Below are 16658 nucleotides of genomic sequence, written 5' to 3'. Positions count from 1 at the left end.
ACCGTTTGTTCCTTTCTACAACATCTAATTGTATTTAAAGAGTCACCTTCAACAATACAATTGATACCTAGGTTATGGTGTTTGAAAATCAACAGCCCTCTATGTAAAGCACACATTTTTGCTCAGTTCGAAGTTGCTATCCCAATTAGTCCTGCATAGGAAGTTCCCAAAACAGTCTCGAATAATTCCCCCAATACCAGCCGTATCTGGATTACCCATAGAGTTACCATCGAAATTAATCTTAAGGCAACCAAGAGGGGGAGCAAGCCATAGACTCGTTCGCCTGTACTTCCTTACCCCAAGAGTAAAGAGACTGGAGAGATTGGCCATGACGTCCACCTTCGTAATACCCCAACCTTCCTTAGATACAGATAAACAAGACCATATCGATAGTCTGATTAGGTTAATCACCTTGAGGGGGGGTAGAGTAATACTTTCAAAGGTCATTCTATTCCTCTCTTTTCACACTTCCTACATGAGCATTCCTACAGCAATCTGCCAAATAACTCTCCCAATTTTTGGTAAAAAATGAATAGAGAAACTCAGAAACCCTCTGTGGCATTACCATGAAAATTCCTACTACCCCAAACAGCCAATGCCAAATCCGAGAAGAGTATGAACAGTGCAACAACAGATGTGCAAAAGATTCACCATCTTGTTTACAAAGCAGACAAATATTAGGCAGAATTTTGCCTTTCTTCATCAAATTATCTACAGTTAAAATCTTGTGTTGTTCTGCTAACCAAATAAAAATTTGAACTTTATGAGGAATAGGTCATTTCCATATCTGGACAATATCAAGAAAGGACCATCTATAGTGATCATGGAAGAACAAATTGTAGCAGGACTTAACTTAGAAAATACCATCACTCTCAATCTCCCAAACCAACTCATCTTCCACATCATGTGAGATATAAACCTTGTTTAGCAACTCCATCAAAGCACACCATTGAGAGAATACCACATCATTTAGCCTTCGATATCTAAGATTGACATTCGAAGAAAAACTTTATCCTCTTCTTTCTACAACATCCTCAATGAGCAAATCTGGTTTAGTAGCCACACGAAAAAGGTCAGGGAATGCAATTTTTAGTGGGAACTCTCCAATCCACTTAGGTGCCAAAACAAAACCTGTCGGCCATTTCCAACATTCCATTTAAAATATCCTGAGATCATAGGCCTACAATTATAAATGGCTTTCCAATTGAAAGAAATCTCCTTCCCTCTCCTACCACCAAGCCAGACATTGTGATTATCCATCCCATAATTTGACTGTAACACCATGAACCAAAAATGACTAAAACAAAACACATTCAAACGAAGTTAAAAATTAATGAAAAAAATAAATTTTAACCCATTTTATATTTTCTAAGGGCTATTTTAAAAACTTTCTAAAAAAAATGAGAAAATATTAAAGTAAGTATTAATGATCAAATCAATTTTTAATATTTACCATAATGTAAAGAACATTTAAAAATACATTACAAATCAAATTCATTATTTTTGAGAATTTTTATATATATTTTTATTTTTTTTTAAATAATAAATTACGCACACTTTCATTCTTTAGGTGGGCGTTTTTTTCCCCTTAATTGCCCCATATCTGATCATATCAACAGCGGAGCAGGAAGGAAATCAATGCTATTATACGAAGCATAAATCAATCTAAAGGATTTCCTACTACCACATGAATATATTATACGTTTACTTCCTTGGGCAAAATACATGGAAGGAATGCGTTTTAGGTCTCAAAATTTGGGGATGTAATATCTACGACCCATAGAATAATTTCAACGAAAGGTTTCCAAAATAAACTCTCTATGTACTAGAAAAAATAAAGCCTCAAGATTGAACAGATATCACCTAATTTTTGAAGTGCTAGATATTAGTGTCACAAAACTCAAACATCAAAATTTTCTTTTAAAATAATCATCAAGTACTTTTTATATTGTTCTAAAAATTTTAGAGTAAAAAAATCAATGTAACTAGGTTATGATCAAGGGAGTAAATGCACAATATCCTCCAGTGGGAGCATAATATATGGTGGGTAAATGAGTTTTTGTTTGGTTCACCCCTGTCCGGCAATGCAACATCGAAGTAGGGGGTGTGCATAATGTTTGTAACATCAAAGTAACGGGTGTGCATAATGTTTGAAAAAACTAGACCCATACTGTAATAATATGATATTTTTGTGAGGGGTCAATTACCAAATGGACAGTCATTTGCTAGAAATTACAAGCACCACCCCCTCCTCGGTGTAAAGTTCGTTTTTTTTTAAGTTGCCTTCTTGTACAGCAATTCAAATACTAGATAGGGAAAAGGCTAATTTTAAAAATAACAGAATTGTTGTGCATTTCAAATACCAGATAAGGGGAGGGCTAATTTTAGATGTTTTTCATCCAGTGTTTAAAATATTAGACAACTCTTTCATATAATAATAATAATAAATAGAAAAAAAGAATGTGAGCATTGGTTCTCTCTCTGCCCAAGGGAAGATCTTTGACATCTCACTCAAGCAAAATTAAAAGGGTCTGGGAATGGTTGTGCAATGCCTGAACTTTATTATTAGTAGTAGAGAAGTGGCAGTAATGGTGGCACCCCTTCAGATCTCCATGACCCACATGTAATCTTTGACATCTCACTCAAGCAAAATTAAAAGGGTCTGGGAATGGTTGTGCAATGCCTGAACTTTATTATTAGTAGTAGAGAAGTGGCAGTAATGGTGGCACCCCTTCAATTCTCCATGACCCACATGTAAACTCTATAGAAAACTTTAGAGAGAGAGAGGAACTCTTGAGAAAGTAATTGGGCCCCACACAATTGTTTGTAGTGGTGCTTTGATAAATATTCCTCTTGAGAAAGTAATTGCGCCCCACACAATTTTTTGTAGTGGTGCTTTGATATATATATATATATATATATAATGTTAATATAATGGTGTAATGTCCACTTTTCTATCTTGTTACATGTAATATACAGTTTCCTATCTTGTTATATTCTCTTCTCAAAAGGACACAGCAATATATAATTTCCTATCTTGTTACAAGTTTTGACATTTGTTTATATTACAGCAACCTAGCGCTTGAAGAAAAATCCACCCCCAATATACTATGATGATATTAGTGAGTCGGACGTTGTTTTTGGTAATCCATTATATGCCTACACTCTGCGTCGGGACCTTCATGGTCAGGATAGCGATCTACCTAAATTTGATGAAGATCCAGTTGAAGGTAAATACCAATAGGTTTGGATTTTCAATTGAAATCATCATTTATTAATGTCATGTATAACCCTATTTTTAATGAAGGTCTTATATTTGATGAAGGTCCTATATTTGATAAAGAACAAAATGAAATGTGAGAACTTGGCCTTGAGGTAGTACGGATATCTAACATTCTCCATTGAGACCAGTAAGTTTGGATCTTCAATTGAAATCATCATTTATTAATGTCATGGATAGCCCTATTTTTAATGAAGGTCTTATATTTGATGAAAGTCCTATATTTGATGAAGAACAGAATGAAATGAAGAAATTGGCCTTGAGGCAGTACAGATATCGAACTTTCTCATCAATGGAGGGTTGGATAAGCAAGATATCAATCCAAACCTAGAAGAGATCGAGCTTATGGAGATACTTAAGGAAGAAAAAAATAGATTTAAAGGAGAATCGATAAGTGAAGTTAGTTTAGTCATTGAAGCACCCATTTTGAATATGCTCCCTTAATATATTTTAGAGCTGAGCATAGACAAGTTATATGGATATACAATGACCATTCCTCAAGAGTTTCTCATTTGTAATACACAAACATTGTGGTTTGATTAGTGCAGTAACCACAAGTCCTAGGATCGTGCTTACAATATTTAGGTCGAAAAAAATTGCAGGGACTAATAGAAATTTCATTTTAGCATAATTTAAATCTCGAGGACGAGTTGTTTTCCAAACCAATGGATAATGATGCAGATAAAGATCAGATGAATTCATTTGTTTTTATTCTTCTCAAAGTTTTGAGGACTTAATTGTTTTAAATTTTTTTTTATGAGTGTGTTTTTATTTTTATTTTATTATGATCAATTTTAATAGATGCATTTGGTGAAATAAAATAAAAGTTTTTTGTAGAGAGAGAGCCCTTTTGTGTTTTTGTGTTTTTTTTTTCTATGCTTTGGTGGTGCGTGATGGCGGACTCGGACTTCCACGTACATTTATACTTACTTCTTGCTGATATCTTCTCAGTTTTTTATTTCTCTATCTAAAACACTATTGTTTTGCCGTTTATTGGTGATCGGTAATCGGTAATTTTCAACTGCATTACCTAGCCAATTGCCTCGTCAAATATATATATATATATATATATATATATATATTTATTCATTTATTTATTTATTGCTTCTTGGGATGAAGGAACTGCAATCAGTTGTCTTTCACCGAAAAAAGAAATAAAAATCCTTGTACCATTAGGAAATAAATTTATTTCTTGTTGAATTTGGTTTCTTAAAAATAAGAGATTGGAACCATTAATATCAATATCAGTATCAATACTAAATTCCTAATAACATAGAATTTCTTTATGGTGGTGATTTTGGATATCACTATATCCAAGAGGCCACGAGGCTATCGGTACTCTTTGAGGAGAGTGGGTCCGTACCGCACTGCTTAATCAATGAATTTTACGCCTCAACTTTCTTTCCATCTTCTTCAACAAATTGATTGTACGTCTTGGTTAATGGCCATATTGATCATACCGTAATGCCATTTTGATCGTACGTTATCAAGAAATTTATCAAAATGCACCTAAGAGATACAGCATTTGGTAATTAAATCATTTCTTTTTGTCTTAATTCCAGAAAGCTAGATATCTATATATCACTGGATCATCAACTGAAATTGTAGAAAAATGCATGAAATGCTAATGCTGACAAATTACCTTATAATTCTCGCCATCTGGGGATGGCAATAAACCACAAGCAAGATGAACCACATCCCATATATATTACGAACTGATCCCATAATCTGTCAGTAGGTTGTTCTTGAAATCCAAAAAGACGGCCGTCAAAATGAGGATAATGCCTAAATTGAGTGCATATCTCGACATCCATAGCAGTGTATTCATTGCCCTGACTGTCTGAACCAGACAGGAAAAGATGAGGATGACCCAGCCAACGGCAACTATTAACTTGGCATCATCGATGATAATTTCGAAGATCCCTTCTTCAGCGACGAACTTCATCAAGACCATCGTAAATGTTAATGCAAAAACCTTCGTAGTGGTAGTAGGTTCATTCAGTCTCTCATCGGGCTCCATATCATCCTCCATGTCATTTGCCAACCTTTGCAGTTCTTCCAGCAACTACACAGTTCACAAGATGGCGTATGGCTGATAATTGGCAATGTAATAAGATATCTTCATGGTCACGTGTGTTCGAAAATATTGTTGTTTTTTTTTTTCTTTTTTTTTTTTAAAAAAGGTTGAAATAAGCCAAAACTGCTTACAAAATCATAAAGGATTTATTTTAAATTTTTATACCCAAGAGTACCAAAATTGCTCTTATTCCGTGTTAGAAACCCTGACCAATAATTTAACCCAAGTTGAAGGACCAGATCAAATGATGGGAGTACCCTTACTTGTATAGGGTAGGTTAAATGTTATTCATCTGAACCAAAAATAGGGACCATCATAGTTTTTGTTTTTTAAGATATTTCTTAGGAGGATCCTAAGTGAAATAAAAATTAGAAAAAATAAACCTCGTAATATTACTTGTGATGTTTTGTAAGGAGTTTTGAAACTTTAAACAAAATTTTCCTAAAAATTAAGGACAATAGATAGGGTCTGGATCCCAAGTCATGCCTAATTAGTCATGACTCACTCAATCCAAACAATAAAATCATGATATTACAAACTAGGCATTCTCGCCCAATTTCCATGTATTTATATTAATTAATACACCTCATAACGCTGAGTGCTATTTATCTCCTCCCATGTTTCACGTAAATCTTAAAATTTTCCATGAGAATTATTAAACTAAATTAATTTTATGGAAAAGTATAGAATGAGACTAGTTAACTTTATTACGAGGTGGTCGTAATTAATCTTGACCATTAAGTGTGAAATTAAGTGGCTGCATTTATTTTATTAACCAAATTCAAATTTGAAAAAATATTAACAACTTTATGAGACACCTAAATTATCAAATTTTATCTGATGTGACCACTTTGCAGTGCAAAGATAAATAGTCTCATTGGATACCAAAGGTAAATATATAATCTCCGAGTTCAGTTTTTAAAAAAATAAACGTGACGGGTAAGGTAATTTTAGATTGGTGAATGAAAGCAGTGTTCAAAAGCATGCGAGTCTCGGGACACACGCATCAGCCAGGCGCGGAGACCAGTACCCATATACGACTCGGGTGTTGAATCTCTCCTTCTATAAAGGACCGCAGATATGGACCTTTTTCATCTCTTCCCTTTGTCGGTTAAAAGTAAAAAGGGACCAGATCCTCCCCCCTTTCATCCCTCTCTCTCTTTTTTTCAAGGAGGTAGTTCCATACCCGTCTTTCATCTCTCTATGACTAGGAGTTGCAGATCCACCCCCTTTCATCTCTCTCTAAAAGTGGCTGAAATTTGCCCCTAGTTTTTCCCTCTCTCTGTAAAAAAAAAAAAAGGAAAATCCTAATTTTTAAAAAATTCTATTGACTCCAATTTTCAGCAAAATAGTTCCCCATTGAACCGGGAAATTTTGGAGAAATCACCACAGTTCGTCGGTTAGGTCAGTGTTTTAAAAACCCGCTGATTTTCAATCCAAATCGCTGGTTTAGATGGGAATAGGTGGAGACCCAACTGGCTATGGGATGGTATCCACCTTAAAACCCGTTTTTTCATATATATTTTTTTCTTTTTTGGAAAAAAAAAACCTAACCCAGAGATCCAACATAGATCTGTGGGCCAAACCATCCACCTGATCAATCTGCATTTTAAAACACTGGTTTCCAATCTGCGTTTTAAAACACTAGGTTCATCCAAACAATCTGCTTTGATGAGGGGATGGCATCCAAACACTGAGTACGAGCTTAACAAAATATGTGGATGGCATTTCTTACCTCAGGTCTCATATTCAAGTTATTTGCAAGATCCAAAACAGTGTCGCCGTGATTATCGCGCTGCTGAATGAGTTGGCGCACACGATCAAAACCTCGGATCAAATCGATAATAAAGTCACCATGTTCATGCACGACACACAGATGAAGAACGTTCCTGCCTTCATCGGTGAGGCTCGCGGCCGAGTTCGGCCAGGACCGGAGGATTGCAAACAACATGTTCTCTTGCCCCTTCGAGGCCATGTGATGGATGGGTTCTAGACCCTGCCCATCACGTTGGCAATACAGGTATCGGTGTTCATTGCCTAGAAAGGCATTCACAATGTAATCTTGGTTATATTCAACAGCCATGTGCATTGGAGACTGCTGTCTGCGGTTCAGGGAGAAAGCCATGCACGGTCTTCGCCTAACGATCTCCCGTGCTATTTCCACACACCCGAACCTGCACACCAAATGAAGTGGGGTGTCTAAAGTGATTTCTACTTGCTCGTCTAGCATCCGCTCATTCTGCCTAACTAGCTCCATGAAGTCGACATAATTATCGAGCACGCATGCATAAAACAACCTGTGGTCCATGGCTCGCTCTCTCTCTCTCTCTCCCTTCTGGTATATGGGTATGGCTAAGGCATGGACTGTAAATCATTGAAGTAAGCCGCACTCCTAGAAGGACACCGTTCCAGTGCTATGCGCCTGACACGAGTCGAACCAAAATCATGTTGACTCATGTCAAAAATCATGTTGACTCATGTCAGACAGACAGCTGGAGTCGATGCGAATTTGTATAACCGAGTCTCTACGACTTGTGCATTCAAAGCTTCCAACGACATCTGCCAAATAAAATTTTCGACGCCCTTTCATTTCTCTTTTTGTTTTCTTTTGTTCTTTTTTGTTTTCGCCTGTTTCCAGAGAAAATAAGAAAAAACCCAATTAGATTAATAATTTCATTTCTCTCTGTATCTTAGATTATTTATTGTTTTCATATTTGCTCGCTTGCCACATGGTGTCTCTTCGTATTTTAAGAGACCAACCGTCCCGTGCTATGCGTCGCAACTTCACCATGGAACACAAGTACCAATCTGCTGGTGGTCTCCGCCGGAGCCAATGGGGTACAGTTCACTATTGTGCACCAATGTCCTAGAAATGTGCAAGTTCAATATAGTTGTGAAGTATGTCATTAAGCCCTAGTTTCATATAGATCTTCTCATCTTTTAGTTTTTAGAATATAACATATTTCATATAGATTTTTTTTCCCTTTAGTTCTTAAAATACAAGTAGAGAGGATATCCACATATTAAAAGAAACTTACCATCATCCGTATTCTCTCTCTCTATAAAATAAAACGAGGGACTGTATCTAATGAAACCATTTATCTTTGGTAAAAAGAGGTTACAATTGCTTAAAACCATCCGATGTGACATATGATAGCTTGGGTATGTTACAAGTTTGATAAAATTTCTTTTGAATTGCAAGCTTGGCCAATGGAGTAGATGCAACAACCCAATTTCACATTTGTGACCATCTTGTACCAAATTTAAGCTCTCATTGTATAATTTTTCAAACCAGGGTTGTATACGATGACATTATTTATCTTTGGTATAAAGAGGTCATTCGATGTGACATTTGATAGCTTGGTGAGTCACAAAGTATGAAAAAGTTTATTTTAAACTATGAGCTTGGTCAATGGAGTACATGTAGCAATCCAATTTCATATCCAACGGTCAAGATCAATAGGGATCGTGACCACCTATTACAAAACGTAAATAGTCTCATTGTATACTTTTGCAAAAATGGGATTGAATACAAAGAGACCATTTATCTTTCGTACAATAAGGTCACAATTAATCCTGACCATTGAATGAATAAGTAATGGAGACCTCCTTATACCAAAGATAAATGGTCTCATTGTATACAATCATGTTTTGAAAAAGTATCAAGCAAGGAGAAAGTCTGTAAAAAAAAAAAAAAAATCCAAGTAAGGAGAACTCTATTAAGGGTTATACTATAATACCGGCACAATTATAGCTGCTGGTATTTGTTAGCTTTTTCCTATATGAATAAACCTTTCGAATACTTGATATCTATAATGAATAGTAATATAGGTGAAATCACAGCCGTCAGATCTTCATCGAGTGGTTCAAAATATATATCACTATTTTTAATTTTAACTTTTTTATAAATATGATTAAGATGAAATTTTCGATGTATATACCATACACTATTTCGCACCATATAAAAATATAAAAAATTATTTTCAATAATTTAAAATGACCAAATTACTACCATCATTTTTCAGGGGTATTTCGGTTATTTTATATTTTTAAAAATATTTTTTATATATTTTTTTAATTATTCGCACTATTTTTTAGTATGCACATCAAAAGTTTCATTGTGATCCGATTTCAAAAAAAAATATTAAAATTTATATAGTGATATGTATTATGAACCATGTAATGAAGATCTGACGGCTGTGATTCTACCTATATCCCTATTCATTATAGATGCCGGTATTTGTTAGCGTTTTCCTATATAAATAAACTTTTCGAACACTTAACAGCTATAATGAATAGCAATATAGGTGGAATCCCAACTGCAAGATCTTCATCGAGTGGTTCAAAATACATAGCACTGTTTTAATTTTAACTTTTTTTTATAAATCTCATTATATTGAAATTTTGGGTGTATATGCCTAACGCAATTGCGCACCATATAAAAAATTTATTTTCAATAATTTAAAATGATTAAATTGCATCATCATTTTTAAGGGTATTTCGGTTACCTTATATTTTGAAAATTATTTTTTATATATTTTTTAATTGTACTACCTTATTATTTTAGAAGATGTGGTTGGGTCTAACACGGTTTTTACCTAATACGAGTGAACCACTCCCTTTAAATATTTTACGAGCACTGATGAATTCCTATCATGGGTTGGTCTCCCTTAAAATTGATTATGAAAGTAATCTATAATATGTTTGATTATTATTACAAGCCTCACGAGTCAACTAGGTCTCACTTGAATTATTATTATTAAAATAAAACAGATTATATTTATGAAAAAGAATCTATAATGTGTTTAAGGACTATTACGAAAAGAATCTCCAGACAACTAAGTCTTGCGGGAGTTATCAGGTTACCAGGAGTAAAATAGATGAGGATCATCCATGCCTGCGAAGTTTCCAATATCTTATTGTTTACAACATTGCCCAATACCTCTAAGATAGATATAGAGAGAAAGAAACTACGATATTATTTTATGGGTGCGGTTTGTATAGAGCCAAGGCTCTAAACAATCAAAGTGGTACCTTCAAATAGTGTCTAAAAATGTGGTTTTAATATTGAAAATTTTTGTGATAGTTTTAAATTATATTTTTATTTCCAATTATAAGATTTAAAGCTTACAAAATAGTGTATTCGATCGGATCTATAAAAACTTGAAATCTTGAAAATTTACGGTCCAAAAATGTATTAAAAGATCTGCGATTTCCAAAACTTGAAATCCATTCTTTTCTTATATATATGCATCTTGATGATATCGAGATGATCAATTTGAAGATATTTGGGCATCAATATAACCTCTTCTAGTGAAATTTTTGAGGTGTGCTCTAATTTGATTGTCTAGAGCCTCGGCTTTATATAAACTTTTTCTTTATTTTATTATGATATAAGATAGAGAACCTACTTATGATATTATGGAAAAGTATAGAATAAGACCATTTATCTTTGTACAAGGTGGTCACATTAATTTTGACCCATAGATGTACGATTGGGTATCTGCAATTATTTTATTGACCAAACTCAAACTTCAAAAGAATTTTTTTCAAACTTTTTGACACATCCAATAGATCAAATTTAACATCAAATGGTTATAAGTAATTGTGACCTATTTAACATTATCATCGTATACAATCCCTTATTTGCAGAAGATGCAGTTGGGTGCAACATAGTGATTACCTAACGCTACGCATTCTCTTTATATCTCCTTCAAGGTCTTACTTAAAAAAAAAAGAGAGAGTCGTATCATGGGATGGCATTGTAATGCATGTAGCATACAAACATATATTGCATATCACCGTTGAAATAGACGGTTTTTCATCTGAACGACATGAGTGGATTTGACGAAAGCTCTATGGTTCAAAACATATGCTGCAGGTTGCATGAAGCATACTGTTTCATGCTGTTTAAATCATGTTACATTCCCTATTTCTGTACTTGTTTAGCCTATGACCCTTCTATATACAAGTAGAGAGAAGAGAACACAGAGAGCGAAACAGAGACAGCTTTATCTGTTTACAACCAGAATTCAAATCCGTGTTGAGCTCTCAGTGGAAATGAGTAATTTAACAATGATTCCAAAGCCTGACTGAGGAGATTAGGAGAGCAGAGACCGAGGAAGAGTGAGAGGTCAGATCCCTTGCGGTTCCTTTGAGCAATGGACCCGAGGTTATATGAGGCCTGCAGAACTGGCAATTTAGCTGCTCTCCGAGACCTAATTAACCAAGACATGTCCATCTTGCATGAAGTTGTGCGGGGCACCGGAGACACTCCCTTGCACGTTGCTGCGAGATTCGGAGATCCCATCCTTGCGAGGGAGGTCCTCCAGCATAGACCGGACATGGCTCATGCTATCAACCTTCAAGGACTCTCTCCCATGCATCTGGCAGTAGCGAACAGGCACCTCGATGCGTACAGAGTGCTTCTCGATGCCGATCACAGCAACCTTTGCTTCCTCAGGGACAGAGATGGAAGGACCCCTCTCCATTATGCGGCCATGAATGGGGACTTCATCGCATTGTCATTGATATTGTCGCGTTCTCCCAGATCTGCTGAAACTTTGACAGATAGGGGTGAGACGGTTTTGCTTCTATGTGCTAAATATCATCGCTTCGAGACTTTGAGAGACATTCTCAGGACTCCGGCGTTTAGAAATCTTACTGATCTGATTAATCAACCTGATAACAATGGAAACACCGTCAAGAAATTGGTAAACGTTGCCAGAAGACCTGAGGTAAGTTGGTTCTTGTCTCAGCCAAGTTTGTTAAGAGTCCGCTGAGTTTGTGCAAAAAACTTTTTTTTGGTAATTAAGTTTGTACAAATTGTGGTACTAAAACTCGTGCTAGTCCTGGTTACTCGTGCTAGTACAATCCGCCGAACTCTCTCTCTCTCTCTTTCTTTATTTACCCAAAATTAGCTGCGCTGCCAGCTCCCTTCTCCACCAAAATTAATGGACTCTTCCACTAAAATTAGTAGTTCCCCCAATTCCACCACCGCTTCTCATCTCTAACATGGAGGCGCAGCTTATTTCTCCACTATTTCTTATCTCATTTTCAATCAATCCACCATTTTTATGGCCACTGTAACTCTGATTTGTGGCCAATCCACTGTTTTTAGCACTTCTGCTACTCTCGATGGAAGTGGATCCACCATTTTTCCTGTTATTTCCACTATCACAAGAGATTCTTTTAATACATTTTTTCCTTTCAATGGAAAATTTGGCCTCCATAGAAGGCTCGCTTCCATGGATTAGAGAGGAGCAAACACTTCATAAATCATCCAATTTTTCGGCAAAATCTCCAATCTCTTCCCCTTTTTTGACAATGGTGAACTTCTCATCCCTAATTTATGTGAGTTTTCCGGCCAAAATACAGTCTTGATCCAATTTTCTGGGAAGATCCCCCACTAAGCAGTTCTCGTCCCCTTTTCTGGCAAACCCGTAGGTTTCATCTCTTTCTCCGGCGACGCTGTTGAGTTGGTGGAGGAGGCGGCGGCCCTTGAGCTTGCTGGAAACCACCGCCATGTCAATTGTTCTCATGTGCCAAACCTCCTCCTCTTTGCCCTCTTTTTCCTCCTCATTTTCTTTCACCTCCCAACCCTCATCCTCTTCGTCGTTATCTCTCTTTGTCCCTCCAAGTTTCTCTCTAATTAATGTTTTCTTTGCTGTGGTGTTTCTGTGAGGAAGGGAGGAGGAATGAAGACGGACGGCGGTGGTGAGATTGGTGATTGGACCAGTGTATGGTGAAGGAGGGTAGAGAGAGAAAGAGTGAGAGACGGTTGAGAGAGAAAGAGACAAACGGTGAGGGAGGATAGAGAGAGAAAGAGTGAAGGAGGGTAGAGAGAGAAAGAGATGGAGAGAAATGGGTAGAGGATCTGTAAATGTCTCGGGACTAAAAGTAAAAACGAGTAAAGGGGTAATTTGATCTCAAAATGCATTGGGTAAATACAAAAAAAAAAAAAAAATATTGAAGTTTCGGCCGTGTATAATACAAAAAATAATCAAAGTAGGATGTTGAGAAAGTTGAAATGGGCGTATCTATAATTTTTCCTATTTATTGCATGTTACATGGGGTTATTATTACATGTTATAATATTAAATGAACACGACGACCAATAGGACTCGATGTCTAGTACAGTGTTCGTCAACCCAACCGGGTTGATCCTGTCAAGTTTTAGCCTGTTTTTTGCAGTCAAGTTTCTAAGGAGTTCTTAAAAATTCAAAAAAATAAGAAACTTATTTGTAATGTAATTTTTTTTTATGTTCTCTATCATTTTGATAAAAATTGGAAAGCCTTTGGGTTATGAATATTTATTTTTACATTTTCTCTCCTTTTTAAATTATTTCCAAAGCACTAATGTATTATTTAAAAAATATCCCTGTTCACAGGTTTCCTATATCAATATCCACTTTTTTATTATTTTTTTAGCTTTATTTAGTTGTTTTATTTAATATTACTCTAGAGTCTAGACATAATTTCCATTTTTTAATTTATTTTATGTATTTTTATTTTTTTAATAAATTTTGGCCTGACCAACATATGTACGGTTCTTCCAAGTTACTCCAGCTTACTCCGACCGGCCCATGTCATGTCTGGGATCCAAAACCCGCTCGTGTGATTGAACACCGGTCTAGTACATATTCCTATCACGGGTTTCTTAAAGTGTTCAGGGACTCGCTAGGTTAATGAAGTTTGATGGACTCAGCCTGCCCAGCCCAAGCAAAAATAATAAAATATCAGAAAAAAACCAAATACGGCTGATATTTAATGAAGAGAGAGGGGGGAAAATTGATTGGAAAAGCAAATAATATTACTATTTGTACAAACTGATTACAATTAATTTTGACCATTGGATGTAAAATTGGGTAGCGGCATTTATTTTATTGATCAAGTTCAAAGATAGAAAAACTTTCTCAAAGTTTATGACACATATCATATTTCACGTAAGATGGTTATAGGTAATTGTTACATCCTTATACCAAAGGCAAATAATCCCAATGTATACAATCCTAAAATTATTGTAGAGAGAAGATTGAGTTTACGAGAAATTCAGTTGGACCATTTTTCATTCGGATCGGCCATTGTTGTTTCATGAATAAACTGGACCCACCCATGCCGAATCCTCTTGCGTATTTTTCATTTTAATACTTGTTTCTTCGTTTGAAATTATTTGTTTTTGGGGTGGAATGGACCCTCTAGATAGATTGTTACAATATATATTATTTTCAAAGCTTAAAATACTTTTTTATTTTCTCACAGCCATAATGTTCAAGATAATCAATGTAAAAGTTTTCCAATGCTAAAATTATAATATAGTAAATAGAATTAGGGTTATATTTTCTCTAATATCCTAATTGTTTACACCACACCATATTTGCAGCTCGCGGAGTATCTCCAACAACAAGATGAAGACGAGAAAAAGCATTGGATTGATTTCTTGAAGATATCTAGGAATGCCACTTCAGTGGTGGCTGGTCTGATAGCCACAGCAGCCTTCAATGCAGGACTCAGCCCTCCTAGTCGTGACAAAAGTGACGGACAAGCTGCAATCGTTGCCAGCAGGGTGCATACCGCAGCATTCAAGGTGTTTGTGATTGCCAATGCCATGGCACTGATGCTATCACTCAGCATTCTCGTCATCGACATTGTCATCGTACCATTCGTTCCCGCGTCGTTCTTGGAGCTAGCAAAGTGGACCAGACGAATATTATGGGGCTCTTTGGCAATGCTGCTGGTGGCTTTCATGTCTGCAACCCGTGTTGTAATACCACACACCGGAGCACATAGTTGGCTGGTGTGGTACATTTGGTCACTTGGGGTGCTCACAGTTCTCTTGCTACTCGTCTTAGTGTGCGTGATGAAGATTTTCTATTCCGGTGCATTGCCCCAGGAAAACGGTGCTAGAATCCCTGAGGAAAACAGAGATAGAATCGCGCAAGAAAACGGTGCTAGGATCCCGGAGGAAAACAGAGCTAGAATTCCCCCGCGTCCATGGGCTGTTGTTGCCGACGTTAACGTGCGATGAAGATTTTCTATTCCAGTGCATTGCCCCTGGAAAACGGTGCTAGAATCCCGGAAGAAAACAGAGCTAGAATCCCAGAGGAAAACAGAGACGTTCCCCAGCATGGAATGGCTGTTATTTCCGCCATTACCGCCACAAGTCATGAACCAGGGCATTGTTGAGTCCCGCAGTGGAAAAATTGACACTCACGAGTGCCTTGTGCACAATTCGAAACACACGAATAATACCACGTACAAATCAGGAAACATCCATGCACCAAATTTAGAGAGAGAAAATAAAATTTTTAATTCGGACTTGTTTTCTATTATTTCTCAAGTCAAAATTTGGGCATTTTGTAAAGAAGAGAATTACTCACAAGATTCTGATTTTAATTTGGTCGAAAAAAGTAATTTTGGTGCTCGATTTTTAGAGTTTAAGGCTTCAATTGTTGGATTTATGTGGTATTTAAAGGCTTTAAGAGAGATTGTATAAACAAGTAAATAAATGAATTATAAACTCAGCGGGAGTGTAGTCCTATTGTGGACCATATTCGACGTATGCAATTTGCTGATACTCGAATTAAGCTTGACGTGATAGGTCAGCCGAGTAGGAAAACCCAAGGTACCTGAGCATAGTAATGAAACCGATGAAGGTATAGTGGGTTAACCATTAATGAGGTCGGAGTATGTTCGGATGAGGTCCGATGGACTGTGTGACCTTTGTGTATAATGAATAGTCTATGAAGACATGACTAAAATATCATCGTTGTATCATTACACAGCATGTACATAAATAGCCGTACTGAGATGGTAATCCACCTTTGAATGTAAAGCATGTACTTGTGCGAGAGATTACCCCTATGCACTATAGAGTCATGATTGCATCATGGTCTGACGGATCATGATTTGTCTTTATGGGAGAACTTAAAATCCACATACTGAGATTAATTCCCCTAATCCATTGATTATCTTTAGCAGTCCAATCATGTGCCTCTACAGTGGACCGTGGGTCATGGGAACTGTTAGGTCAGTTTGAGAAAAATAATGTGGATTGTGGTCCACAGTTGAAGGTGGAGTGCTCCTATATGTTGATTAAATCCTATACATATTCTGTTCCGATTTTCATCAAAATTAATTAAATTTAACTAATTTTATGTTATTGATTTTTTGAATATCTATTTGAATTTTTATGAATCTTCTAATATTTTAATTTTGTCATTTGAATTTATAAATAAAGAGAAATTCATTTCTAAAGTTTTAAATAAACTAAAAGGTTTGAAATATCTAAAAATCAATTTT

The 16658-nt window shown here is 36.1% G+C and overlaps 2 protein-coding genes across 4 annotated transcripts; one reads left to right on the top strand and one right to left on the bottom strand.

Annotated features, from left to right (window-relative positions):
• Positions 1–4897: 4897 nt before the first annotated feature.
• On the bottom strand, positions 4898–8165 carry LOC110008042 (uncharacterized). Its single transcript, XM_020673110.2, has 2 exons — positions 7093–8165; positions 4898–5345 (listed from the first exon to the last, which is right to left on the bottom strand). The coding sequence occupies exons 1-2, from the start codon at positions 7663–7665 to the stop codon at positions 4989–4991; spliced, it is 930 nt and encodes a 309-aa protein (XP_020528769.2). The 5' UTR covers positions 7666–8165; the 3' UTR covers positions 4898–4988.
• A 2964-nt stretch (positions 8166–11129) lies between these two features.
• Positions 11130–15907, top strand: LOC18443334 (target of rapamycin complex 2 subunit AVO2). 3 transcript variants are annotated; one of them, XM_088866797.1, is made up of 2 exons: positions 11130–12094; positions 12804–13393. In XM_088866797.1, the coding sequence occupies exons 1-2, from the start codon at positions 11519–11521 to the stop codon at positions 13038–13040; spliced, it is 813 nt and encodes a 270-aa protein (XP_088722923.1). In that variant the 5' UTR covers positions 11130–11518; the 3' UTR covers positions 13041–13393. The 3 variants fall into 3 exon arrangements, with proteins under 3 accessions (XP_088722923.1, XP_088722924.1, XP_006853589.1); XM_088866798.1 differs by having other exon boundaries at positions 11138–12094; positions 13046–13393; XM_006853527.4 differs by lacking the exon at positions 12804–13393 and adding an exon at positions 14740–15907 and having other exon boundaries at positions 11161–12094.
• The last annotated feature ends 751 nt before the right edge of the window (positions 15908–16658 follow it).

Source organism: Amborella trichopoda, chromosome 5 (assembly GCF_054954075.1).
Source record: "Amborella trichopoda isolate Santa Cruz 75 chromosome 5, AtrichopodaSantaCruz75HAP2 v2.0, whole genome shotgun sequence".
Classification (NCBI taxonomy): domain Eukaryota; kingdom Viridiplantae; phylum Streptophyta; class Magnoliopsida; order Amborellales; family Amborellaceae; genus Amborella; species Amborella trichopoda.
The sequence above is the reverse complement of the archived record's forward strand: the minus strand, read 5'-3'. Positions and strand labels throughout refer to the sequence as shown.